Source organism: Heterodontus francisci, chromosome 6, assembly GCF_036365525.1.
Source record: "Heterodontus francisci isolate sHetFra1 chromosome 6, sHetFra1.hap1, whole genome shotgun sequence".
NCBI lineage: Eukaryota > Metazoa > Chordata > Chondrichthyes > Heterodontiformes > Heterodontidae > Heterodontus > Heterodontus francisci.
In genome coordinates, this window is record NC_090376.1 from 103,128,200 (window position 1) to 103,142,056 (window position 13,857).

The following is a 13,857-nucleotide window of genomic DNA, read 5'->3' on the forward strand; positions in this document are numbered from 1 at the left end:
TACAAATCAAGTACTTAATGGCACCAATACGGTCCCCTGCAATTTGCTATACACAAAAAAGATCGTACTTGGAAATTGAGCAAATAATATTGCGCCACGATTAACTGAGTTGTAACAGTGTCAAGTAAAAATGACAAGATTTACACCATTGTACAATGTTTATTTTTAATAGATTTTGCGCATATATACAACATTGTATTATTAGGGTAGATGCTGAAATCAAGCAAAGTCTCCAGGAATAGCATTTTCAGGATCACAGATCTACAGTCCATGATTTTCCATCCATTAAAAAAAAAAGGGATTGCTGGCTAGTGATTTTTTGATGAGCATTCCCTGCAAGTGTTAGTGCTTGCCAAGAGCACCTGGAGGAAATCATCCCTATTGTCAGCTTGGCGACACATATTGCCTCCAAGAAATGCACTCACATAAGTCTATTATTTCCAAAATATTTCTTTTTACAGAGTCCAATGTCTCAAAATAAGGGTAAAACAAAGTTGGAAACTCTTAATTTCTTTTACCAGCTTTGCTTTACTTACTGACATTTCACGCAACATATAAATATTAAAAATACACAAAACTATGAAGCTGTCGCATTAAGGGTGTAATACTTACAAATGACTTATTCATAGCACGCTTCACTTCATCAGACCCATCTGCATAGATTTTCTGAAAGAGTTGGTTTAAAGCAGCATCTCCCTCAGGTTTCTCTTCATTTTCCTCCTGTTTAATCTCCATTACTAGTTTATCCCAATTTTTTGTGAAGTGAGATGAGGATGGATACCGCTGTGGCTGTTCTAAAATTACAAGATAAATTAAAGGGACGTTATTTTAAAAAGATTCAGCCATCTGAATAAGCTGAGCACTGCTGTCTTCAACAAATGCAAAGAGGAAACTCAACAACTATGATCATCTTATAGAAATCTCAGGGAGACGCTTCTGTAGAACAGACATTAACGAACTGAAAGCAGTCAGCAAATTCAGCAAACTGCATCTCTCTGGCCTAATCGCTTTTGTTTCCAAATCATGCATTGAGACATAGAAATCCCAAATTAATATTAAAAAATAAAGCTATATAAATTTATTGCTGTCCTAATCTACCAAAACACAACAATTTTACATAAAATGCTATCCATAATTACCTAGTTTCTCATCTTCTCAATCGTATTTAAACTTAATTTTAAGTGTTAACTTGCTTCTATTGTATGACCATATTGTATCCATTTGAACCCTCCATTCCCCCAACAACTTCAAATTCCTTACCTTTTTATTCTCCCTTTCTGTTCCTGGTGCTCATTACCTGACTCATGGTCGGTATGGGTTTTTCTGCCAGTTCAAGAGCATAGCACACTTTCTCCCTCTCATCAGCCTAATGCTGATACTATTTCTTCTCCTTGTCGGCCTTAAATTTTCACTCTGGGTCCCTTCTCAGCCTCCAATTTCAAAAATTTCTAACTAAAATGGCTTTTCCTTACTTCCTTCTCCATCTTATGCTGGAGTGGTTCTCCATGGCTGTCAATCATACCAACTCAATTTCTGCCTCTGAATCTAGTTAACTTTCTTTTTAAAAGACTGTTGCTGCATTCATTCGCTTTTAAATTTTACCAATTGTAAATTGCCTTTCTCAACAGTGTACATCAGGTAGTCGCCACCAATTGTTACAAGCTTAGAGTCAGCCTTAGATATTCTCTCGAGCACAGCGATGCTACTCATGTCCATATGCAGTCAGAGTATTGTACTTAATGTCTACTCATACTGTGTAATATCTAATTGTATGATAATAGAACCCGGGGATATACTGGAACCCCCTTGTGATCTTAACTAGATACTGCATCTTTCAGATAAGCACTCACTTTTACTCTATCATTCCAAAGGTGATCTGAAATAAGACTTGGTGAGATGAGGTCATTAAGCTTATTTCCTAAACAGTAACTAAACATACAGACCACCAGTCAAAGAAAGTTTCACTTAACTCAATCTCACTCCTCAAAAAATGGGGGAAGGGAAAAATAGTGAGCCAAACATCGAACTCCTTTCAAGGATGACTTATTGTTTTTGGCATACCTTTCTTTCTATCAACTTCGAACTAACGAACAGGCTGTATTTTTAGCTCCCAACTCTGGGGCCAAGACTGGGTTTCCCAGTATTTTGTTCAAACTTTGACTGCCTCCTACCACAGGTTCCCCCTTCTTTCCTAAATCCCAGGAAGCAGTGTCAGTGTTTTTGACATTCATCCACACAGGGATTTGTCAACAGGCCTATCGACCTTCTCTCAGGAGTATATTCTCTACAGGCACCTCATCTGAATAGAACTATCTTGACTACAAGACTTGTGATGACAAATTGTTTAACAGTCCTGTTCATCCTGGCTAGTGGCCTGGGATGAAACAACAGATTCTCATATCGTTTGAAATAAGTTAAGTTGTGACATTACCCAAACTGGCTTGACTGGCTTTAGTATAAATTCAGCAATAGCTGCAGCCTATTGTCTCTGTTAAAACGGTGCAATGTCACTGTTTCAGAACAGTCCTGAAATATAATTAAATTCCAAAATCCTCCCCATGAGAAACAAAATATCAAAAAAACATTACAGAAAACCAATTGAGATTATTTCCACAAAATTCATCCGCTATGCCTGAAATAAAAGGGAACTGGAAAACTTGTCCATCTCAGACTTTTCCCTTCCTCAACTTCTCAGCTTATCCCCAGAAATGGAGACAATCAAAAAATATTCACTATAAGCCCAGATTCCCACAGCTACCTTGACTACACTTCCTCACATCCAGCTTTCTGTAAGGATTGCATTCCATTCTCCCAGCTTCTTTATCTCCATTGTATCCGTTCTGATAATGCAATCTTTCATGCCAGCGCTTCCGATATATCTTCTTTTCCTCAACCGAGGACAGCAAGGCATTCGGCCATGTCTGTGTCATTTCCCGCACATCTGCTTTCACCCCTTCCCCTGCCTCCCAGAACACAAAATCAAGATAGGATTCCCCTTGTCCTCACCTTCCACCCCACCAGCCTCCGTATTCAACGAATCACTGTCCGCCATTTCCGCTACCTCTAGCATGATGCCACCACCAAATTCATCTTCTCTTCCCCTCCCAGCACTGCGAAGAGACCATTTCATCTCCGAAAACCAGGTCCACTCCTCAATCATCCCCAAAACCTGCCACTTCTCATGGCACCTTTTCCTGCAAGCACAAGAGACAGAAGACCTGCCCTTTTACGTCCTCTCTTCTCAGTGTCCAAGGTCCCAAGCACTTCTTCCAGTGAAACAGCGATACATGTGTACTTCTTTCAATTTAGTATACCGTATTCGGTGCTTACAATATCATTTGCTTTATACTGGGGAGACCAAACGTAGATTGAGTGACTGCTTTGTGGAATACCTCCATTTAGTCCACAAGCATAACCCTGAGCTACAGTCGCCTGCCATTTCACCTGGCTCTCACGCTGACCTCTCCGTCCTCTGCCACTCTGTGAATCTCAACATAAGCTTGAGGAACAACACTTCATTTCTTGATGAGGCACTTCACAGCCTTCCAGACTCACTGAGTTAAATAATTTCAGGCCATAATCTCTGACCCCATTTTGTTTCCTTTTCGTGTTTCAGTCTTATCCTTGTTTTTCTCTTTTTTTTGCATTTGGATGGCAGCTGCTTAGCATTCTGCCATTCATATCTGCTCTAGGCACATCTTTTGTTTCTTTTCTTGCCGCATTTTCACTCCATTTGGTCCTGTACAATTAACTCTTTTGTCATTTAATCTCTCCTGTCTTCCACCCCATCACAGGCCTTTCCTTTAGTTCTTTTTCCCACCTTCCCCCATTTCACCTACTTAAAACCTATTACGTTTCTAACTTTTCCCAGTTCTGATCAAAGGTCAATGACCTGAAACATTAACAGTTTCTCTCTCCACAGATGCTGCCAGACTTGCTGAGTATTTCCAGCATTTTCTTATTTATTTCACATTTCCAGCATCCGCAGTATTTTGCTCTTGAAGAAACCACTGGTCTTCTGAATAATAAATTATACTATGATAAATGGAAAAAGAAGTCTACAGATTGATCTGAAATAATCTCCACTGCAACTCTATGCAAATTGAAAAGTTTACTGATTCAAGACAAAGGTGAAGTCGTAATTTTCCATCTATTGCTTTCAAAAACAAGGTAATTGTTAAATGTACAGGCTTTTCAGCTTAGGCAGAATTGAAATAGGTTATTGGAAGAAATTACTGACATTTGTTTATTCTGAAAGACACTGAAAACACATTAACCTGAATTCCCTTTTCAGTAGAAACAATCACTCTGAGGTTTACAAAATACACAATGTAAAACTACTGTGACACACTCTCACCAGGCACGCAGTGCTTTACATCTGGGAGAACGCCTTCCAGCTTTTCCCATCGAATGGCTTCAGATTTCTTCAATTTTATCTCAATCTACAAAACAAGTAATTAATTTTTACAAGGAAAACTTAGTTTGATATATTACTTAAATTTGGATTGGCATTCCTTATTTTTTAATTGAGATATAAACTCCATTTATAGAATATTTATCTATCGTGCACTGGGGAAAATCAGCAGCAGTTCTTTCCTCGCAAGAAATTCCCTTTCAACAGGTCAGTCGACCTTCCCCTCTGCCATTATACAAATGCAGCCTTGTGATGATACTCACTCTCAGTTCTTCTGGAAGCAGCAGCCTGAGACCAAAAAAAGACTGACCAGGAATTATCACTATAAAGGAAACAGGGGGAATTCGGTAAAGTGTTCTGTAGGTGGAGCTTAAACTTCAACCAAAGAACAGGACAGCTAATAATCATTCCTCAAATTTTACATTGTAGACATATCAAACTGGAGAATTTTGGAGATGGGCTTGCGAGGTCCAGTATTTTCAGGTCAGCTTGAGTGCTTTTTTAAATTCATGGGATGTGGGCGTCGTTGGCAAGGCCAGCATTTGTTGCCCATCCCTAATTGCCCTTCAGGAGGGGGTTGTGAGCTGCCTTCTTGAACTGCTGCAGTCCATCTGGTGCGGGTACACCCACAGTGCTGATAGGGAGTAAGTTCCAGGATTTTGATCCAGCGACAGTAAAAGGAACAGCAATATATTTCCAAGTCAGGATGGTGTGTGGCTCGCGTCTGCTGCCCTTGTCCTTCTAGGTAGGAGAGGTGGTGGCTCTAGAAAGTGCTATTGGAAGGAGGCATGGCGAGTTGCTGCAGTGCATCTTGTATATGGTACATACTGCTGCCACTGCGTGTTGGTGGTGGAGGGAATGAATGCTTAAGGTGGTGGATGGGTTGCCGATCAAGTACGCTGCTTTGTCCTGGATGGTGTTGAGCTTCCTGAGTGTTGTCAGAGCCACACGCAAGGCAAGTGGAGAGTATTCCATCACTCTCCTGACTTGTGCCATGCACTTCAACTTTTTGGACTGACAAGACAGGATGATAATTTATAGTAAAAGCAGATATACTGTTTTAGTTTACAAATGAATGTTTACTTAAGCAGCAGCCACTGCCTAAATAAGTCTTTCCCTGGTGGGTCCAATGACGGCATGAATTAATAAGAGTTACACAATGCTGCCCACTGCTAAAATCTGTCTGATCAAGGCTTTGTTCCTAAAGAACACAAATAATTTCCTGGACTAATGAAAATGTACAACAGGGCAATACTTAATTTTAGTAACTGAAGTATGAGGTGCCAACTGAAATTTTGGTCCCACAATTTTCTGAGAGAAAACTTTATATTTATTTTAAGGATGAAAAATTGTGTGGAACGTATATCTGAAGTTCCGACATCGCTGACAGGCAATGTTCCAAGTAAGGAGCATGAATGCGTAATTGGCATATCGGCAATTAGATTTTTCTTTTAATCAATTAAGAAAAATCACAGATGTTCCAGCAGCTTTGTAACATACAAAATTAGCTTTTCTTCTACCTTTGTAGGAGCCTGCTTACTAGTCACTTGGCTAATTCTTGTGCAGACAGCTGTTCTTCCATGCCACAGACTCCATCCAGGTTGTTCTGTTGGGCAGTAATCTTGCCCAGTGAGTTTATTAGCAGATGAACTGTATGCTGAAGACATTTTGTGTAAAGTATTTCTCTCTCAAACATAACTCTCCTTTCGAGCAGTACTCTTGTTCTGGAGAAGTTCAAGTGATGAAACCTAAACTTATACAATGCTGAGAAGACCAATAACTTAGCAAGGAAGAGATTTAACGTACCCAATGCCATAAAGCTGTGTTGCTAAGCAGGTTTCAAAGTCTGTACCTTCAAAATCATGATCACCATAACAGAAGTAGCAACCTACCTCTATGTTGAAAACAGTAAAGGCACATTTCCCAACCATGGGTGAAAAATAATCAGCCATGACTCCCTTTAATGAGAGAATTGTGTAGAAAAAGCAGACACGTAGCAAATAATGTATTAGGAGCTCCAGTTGAGCATGTCCACAAAGTGATTTGCTGGGCAGCATTATAGATTGGAGACTTTGGGAACATAATAAAAATGAACACCCCAAGATAATTCAGGTCTCATGGGAGATGAGATAAAGCCAAAAAATGGAAATAAAAGGGAGCTCTTGGTGCCAAAGTACATTAGAAATGCATAAGCACTCAATACCCATACCAAGTAAACAAAGCCAAACACCAGAACAGGAAAATAGGTCAACTCTGAAGTGGTATTGTCAAAATGTGTTAACATTGATGACAAATCTGGCTTTGTGCCAAGGAACACTCACTATTTATTGTTACCAATGTCAAAGTTCTATGCGAAAGACCTTTTTCAACTGCACTGATGCTTCACACGCTTCGTCAAAGTATTTGGCACCAAAGGAGACTTATCATTGGTACCTGGAAGTGGAGAAATAGATCGCTGCTCTATAAATAATACAATCCCTGTATATGTTTTCAAAGACCATCAGCACTTGGGCATCATGATGGTTGCATTTTGGTTGCCATTCCAGAGGCATAGAAGAATGCCACTGTGTGTCTGTCCGACAACTCAATGCCAAGGTTAAATCCACAGGTTCATTGCACTTATTCTTTTTTATTTTTTTATTTTGATATACAGCACTGAAACAGGCCCTTCAGCCCACCGAGTCTGTGCCGACCAACCACCCATTTGTACTCATCCTACATTAACCCCATATTCTCTACCACATCCCCACCATTCTCCTACGACCTACCTACACTAGGGGCAATTTACAATGGCACAATTTACCTATCAACCTGCAAGTCTTTGGCTGTGGGAGGAAACCGGAGCACCCGGCGAAAACCCACGCAGACACAGGGAGAACTTGCAAACTCCACACAGGCAGTAGCCAGAACTGAACCCGGGTCGCTGGAACTGTGAGGCTGCGGTGCTAACCACTGCGCCGCCTCTGTTGGTAATGCAGTCTTTTGAAATCATCTCTTAATGATGCAGGTTACACTTCTGAGGAAAGAGATGATTCAGATAAGATAGGAAACTGTGGATTTAGCTGTACTCCAAAATACAAACACAGTAATGCCCCACTGCTGAAAGTCCTTTCAGGAGCACTTTCAGCCAGGCACTGCAAAAATGGATTAATAAAAATCAATTACAACTTTTACACCAATTCATACAAACTTCAGTGCTTGAATCTGGCAAAAGAAAAAACTAACTGGAGAGGCATCTTTGGTAAATGGTTCAAGGAGGCAGTCCATTCAGCAACAGAAGACATTAAGAACTTAGAAAAATTTTTCAATTTGGTGATTTGGATAACTTTTAGTGGTACATGAACAATTGAGTGACTGATTCTTTTTACTTTAAAATAAGTCTGCATACAAAGTCTCAAACTACAGTCAACACTGCCCTCAATACAGGGGTGTCAAACTTATTTTATATCGTAGGCCTGATCAGACATCCTGGCACATGGCATGTGCATAGAGTAGAAGAAATTAGTAAGCATTTTACCTGTTAATGGTATGAAATAGGCACAATATATGCCACTTTTGGCACAACATCCTGCATCTAATCTATGTTGGCAGCATGCCCAGTGCCATATTGGTCCTCACTGTTTTTAAGGCATCCCTGGCAACCACCTGAAATCAGCACTTGATCAATTTAAATCTCCAATGGGTCCCATTTCTGTTTCAGGACCTTTCTGCAAAATGTTAAAAACCACACTGTGCAAGCTCCAGCTATTTTGTTAAGCTTCAATGCAGCATAAACTGCAGTCTTTAAACCACACATGACCTTCCTGTATTTTCCCACCACCCACCTACCAGGGCTAACCAGCGATGCAGCAGGCCCCACTTTGAGCCCAGATGTCAGGACAGCTGCTTCTATTATTAAAATGCAGCCCAAGGTCCAATTTCAGATGACCCTCTGGTGCCAGTTCCTGGGGCACGCTTGGATTTCCACCCCAATTTTTCAGCAGGTTTAAACATGTAGTTCTTAAAAAAAAAAACTTCCCTCAGAAAATGGTTTTGATTACACACCTATTTCTTGGGCAATCACATAACAGCAGTATCGCTTACATGGTAACTAGCAAACACTGATTGCTGCTCTTTAAACGATGACACCAATTCAGAAAATGTATCTTTATGTAATTTTCATGCACACTTCTATTTCTCATTGTTTCATTCATTGTGTCTTGAAATGCCATATTCACCACCACAGCTACCTGCTGCTTACAAATAAAGCATGTGGATTTTCCATTCATGTGCACAAAGAAATACAAAATTGATTTCACAGTTCATAAGTATGTACTGTAATGTATCCAACTGGTGCCAAATGTGTTCTGGGATACAAACTGCACAGTTTAAGAAGGCGAATACAAAAGTGTTAAAGACTATTTTCAGAGAACAAAACACATATTTTTGCTTTTACAAACTTCAAGATTTTCTTTTGTAATTGAAGTGCTGATAGTAATTGTTTTTCTTGAATTAGTAACATAGATTTTGCAGAAGCAAAATAAATACTTTGTTAAAATTAGATCACTGAATTGTTAAATTGATCATTACCATAAATAAATGGTGGAAATAAAACTATCAGTGGATTCAGGCATGAATCCCTAAGATGTATCATTAAAATTCCAGTTGCAAGGACAGTCTCTCTACCAACCCTACCTTTCAGTTATACCCCTTGATCAAACCCTACACTATTGTCAAGAAGTCATAATAGTGTAGTAGTAACAAAATCACCAATAAATCAGCAGTTTTCTTCAAACTAGAGAGTGCATCTCCAGTATTATGCATATTAATTATGAGACCTTTCTGTTTCCATTGCTCGCTCTGGTTTCTGTTTCAAAGAGTTGGCTTATTGGCTTACTTGGGCCGGAGTTATTTTAGCTCAGCCTGTGGATGGAATTACTCTACAAACTCTCTTTTCTTTTATTACTTCTCGGAATCAAAACTAAAGGGAAGTGCCTAGAAACATAGTGTGCCACTACTGATAAAAGACTTTACTGTGGTATTCAAGTTATCACCTATTCCAAAAGTTAGTGACACCGAGATTCAAGAAGACAATTCAGAACCAAGGCCATTTTGAATTTATAAGCAGGCTACGCAGGATTGACGTGCGCAAGAGATAAAACCAAATGTATTCATATTTGTAGTTGAAAAAACATAAACCAGATTACTATTATTCTAGACATTTAAAAACAAAATACATATATAGGTGAAACGTTCAAAAGAAATTATAAACATGTTTTATGCCAAGGTGTCAGTGGTAGCACACTCGCCTTTGAGTTAGAAAAGTTGTGGGTTCAAATCTCACCCTAGTCTTCAGAAAATTTCAGGCTGACACTTCAGTGCGTTACTGAGAGTGCGCTGCACTGGGGAGTTCTTCAGTGCCCTTGCCAATATTTATCTCTCAAGTAAAATCATTAAACAAATTATCTGGTCACTATCTCATTGCTGTTCACAGGACCTTGCTTTGCACAAATTAGTTTCCATTGTTTCTTGCTATTTATTGCAAGGCTGCGTTTGCTGACACAACCACTAGGTGGCGCAGTACTTGCACATGCGCAAATGCAGCCTCATGCACTAAAACGTCATTGAGTGCCACATTTTTGGTAGCTGCCAGTAGTAAAGATGGCGCTGCTCAATTCACCACAAAACTGAAAACAAATGAAACCCAAATGGTCACAGTGACTGCAACTGCCGCCTCCATCCCACACCCAACGGTACCCCGCTCCCTCCTGCCATCGCGCTGCTCTTCGCCACTGCCTCCTGCACCTGTCTGCTCCCCACTTGCTCCATGCCTCGTCATTTCTCTCCACCACCTCCCCCACCGGCCATTCGCTCCCTGCTTCAGCCTCCCACCACCCACCCTTGGCCACTCACTCCCCACTTCACCCCCCCCCCCATCCCAAAGCCCCCCCTAACCAGTGAGCCACCCGCTCTCAGCCTCTCTGCTCCCTCCCACTCGCAGTCTCCCTCCCCTCCCCGTCTTATCACTCTCTCTCTCCCCCGCTTCCCTCATGCAGGGGAGAAAGGCAGCGATCGTAGGAGGGAGCAAAGACCAGAAGCGGGAGGGAGCGGGAAGCAGAGGCAGAGCAGAGGGAGGAAGCAGCAAGGCCACGAGCGAGTGGCCGACAGGTCGAGGGGAAGAGCGAAGTGGGGAGCGAGTGGCCAAGGGGGGAGAAATGGCGAGGCGGGGAGTGAGTGGCAAGCAAACATTGCAGTACGTGAATGATGATTTCGCACACATGCGTGAATTAGTTCTGGCAAGCTGGGTGCTGACGTAGAATGCGCATGCGCAGCACTATAACTGACAGCAAGAGTCGTTCTGCACATGTGTGAAGCGGGCAGCGCTCTGATGATGTCGGCGCTGGGCTGCTTTGTCAGGAGTCACTTTGTTATTGTAAATTGTACAATATAAATAAAAGATTTTCCACTCAAAAATTAGAAAAACAATCCAACCCCCAGAACAGCAAGTCTTCCTCTCAAATCCTATTGTTCAGCTGTTCCCAATGCTGCAGATCGAAACTCAAACTCTGCGAGATACTGAACGAGGAGCAAACAGATGAGACTAAAGCATCAGCCCCACACAAGCTGCCATTTCCTGACTCCCCAACGCAAATCCTAGTTCCCAACATCCATTTCTCTCCCAAGATCCAATCCAGCATCCTTTCCCTCTATCCAGTCCCCATATCCCCCAGCCCTGTCGCAATCTCCCGAACCTCCAAGTCCCAATCTCCTTAAACCTCTCTCCTGGTCCCAATCTCCAACTACCCCCCACCCAGAGTCCCAATCTCCCTGACCCTCCTATCCCCAAGTCCCAATATCTTGAAATTACTATCCCTCAGCCCCAAGCTCCCTAACCCCTCTCCTAGAAGCCTAATCTCCCAAATCCTCTGTTGAAATGACAGAATAGGGATAAGTTAACTTCTTTGTTAATGTATAGAAGTTACTCATGAGCAGCAGCAAAAGAGCAAAACTTCTGTATTAACCGAGAAGTTTATTATAAAAGTCAAATTATATACTGTGTCTTTTCAAATGATACTTGAGCTGTTCCGACTTGAGTCGCAGCTGCTACTCCCATAATCCAAGGAGTGAAGCATGCCCCATCCTCTTATACTGGTGGATGGCTGGTGGGCAGACAGGTCGGAATATTTCTGGTGGACTGGCAGGCTGGTTGATTGCTCAAAGTTTCTGAACAAACCTTTTGTGAAGGAATGACCATATATGTCAAAGTCAGGATGGACATTCGACTTGCACAGAAAATCTATCTGCCAAAATTGTTCACTATTCCAACATCATGCTAGAATGGAAAGATAACCCCTGGCTTCTCACTACACACCACCATCTTCAACCTCTTTCCACTGCCCCTGCCACCCTCACCTTCAACAACTGTGAGGAGTTCATGGATTTCTTTGTCACCAAGACCGAGACCATCAGTTCAACTACCTCTGCCTCATCCCTCCCTTCCCCTTGAATCGCTGAAGTCCATGCACCGTAGGTACACCCACAGTGCTATTCTGTAGCAGGGGGAGGGGGAATTACAATGCTATTAGGCAGGAACTAGGGTGCATAAACTGGGAACAGATGTTCTCAGGGAAATGCATGACAGAAATGTGGAGGTTGTTTAAGGAGCACTTGCTGCGACTGCTGGATAGGTTTGTCCCGATGAGGCAAGGAAGGATGGTAGGGTGAAGGAACCTTGGATGACAAGAGATATGGAACAGCTAGTCAAGAGGAAGAAGGAAGCTTACTTAAGATTGAGGAAGCAAGGATCAGACAGGGCTCTAGAGGGTTATAAGGTAGTCAGGAAGGAACTGAAGAATGGACTTAGGAGAGCTAGAAGGGGACATGAAAAAGTCTTGGCGGGTAGGATTAAGGAAAATCCCAAGGCGTTCTACACTTACGTGAGGAACAAGAGGATGGCCAGAGTGAGGGTAGGGCCGATCAGGGATAGTGGAGGGAACTTGTGCCTGGAGTCGGAGGAGGTAGGGGAGGTCCAAAATGAATACTTTGCTTCAGTATTCACTAGTGAGAGGGACCTGGTCGTTTGTGAGGACAGCGTGGAACAGGCTGATATGCTCGAACAGGTTGAGGTTAAGAGGGAGGATGTGCTGGAAATTTTGAATGATATGAGGACAGATAAGTCCCCGGGGCCAGGCGGGATATACCCAAAGATATTACGGGAAATGAGGGAAGAGATTGCTGCGCCTTTGGCGATGATCTTTGCGTCCTCACTGTCCACTGGAGTAGTACCGGATGATTAGAGGGTGGCAAATGTTGTTCCCTTGTTCAAGAAAGGGAATAGGGATAACCCTGGGAATTACAGACCAGTCAGTCTTACGTCGGTAGTGAGCAAATTATTGGAGAGGAGTCTGAGAGACAGGATTTATGATTATTTGGAAAAGCATGGTTTGATTAGAGACAGTCAGCATGGCTTTGTGAGGGGCAGGTCATGCCTCACAAGCCTTATTGAATTCTCTGAAGATGTGACAAAACACATTAATGAAGAAACAGCAGTGGATGTGGTGTATATGGATTTTAGCAAGGCGTTTGATAAGGTTCCCCCATGGTAGGCTCATTCAGAAAGTGAGGAGGCATGGGATACAAGGAAAGTTGGCTGTCTGGATACAAAATTGGCTAGCCCATAGAAGACAGAGGGTGGTAGTAGATGGAAAGTATTCAGCATGGAGCTCGGTGACCAGTGGTGTTCCGCAGGGATCTGTTCTGAGACCTCTGCTCTTTGTGATTTTTATAAATGACTTGGATGAGGAAGTGGAAGGCTGGGTTAGCAAGTTTGCCGATGACACGAAGGTTGCTGGAGTTGTGGATAGTGTGGAAGGCTGTTGTAGGTTGCAACGGGACATTGACAGGATGCAGAGCTGGGCTGAGAAGTGGCAGATGGAGTTCAACCTGGAAAAGTGTGAAGTGATTCATTTTGGAAGGTCGAATTTGAATGCAGAATACAGGCTTAAAGACAGGATTCTTGGTAGTGTGGAGGAACAGAGGGATCTTGGGGTCCACGTCCATAGATCGCTCAAAGTTGCCACCCAAGTTGATAGGGTTGTTAAGAAGGCATATGGTGTGTTGGCTTTCATTAACAGGGGGATTGAGTTTAAGAGCCGCGAGGTTATGCTGTAGCTCTATAAGGCCCTGGTTCGACCACACTTGGAATATTGTGTTCAGTTCTGGTCGCCTCATTATAGGAAGGATGTGGAAGCTTTAGAGAGGGTGCAGAAGAGATTTACCAGGATGCTGCCTGGACTGGAGGGCATGTCTTACGAAGAAAGATTGAGGGAGCTAGGGCTTTTCTCATTGGAGCGAAGAAGGATGACAGGTGACTTGATAGAGGGGTACAAGATGATGAGAGGCATAGATAGAGTGGATAGCCAGAGACTTTTTTCCCAGGGTGGAAAGGGCTATCACCAGGGGGC

The 13,857-nt window shown here is 42.3% G+C and overlaps 1 protein-coding gene across 1 annotated transcript in view; it reads right to left on the reverse strand.

Moving 5' to 3' along the window:
• sugt1 (SGT1 homolog, MIS12 kinetochore complex assembly cochaperone) overlaps window positions 1–13,857 on the reverse strand; it is a 162,578-nt gene that overhangs the window by 4,412 nt on the left and 144,309 nt on the right. Inside the window, exons 11-12 of the mRNA XM_068034116.1 lie at window positions 4,358–4,442; window positions 613–794 (exon numbers count right to left, since the gene is read on the reverse strand). Of these exons, the coding sequence (XP_067890217.1) occupies window positions 613–794; window positions 4,358–4,442 (267 nt within the window). The remainder of the gene's footprint in view (window positions 1–612; window positions 795–4,357; window positions 4,443–13,857) is intronic.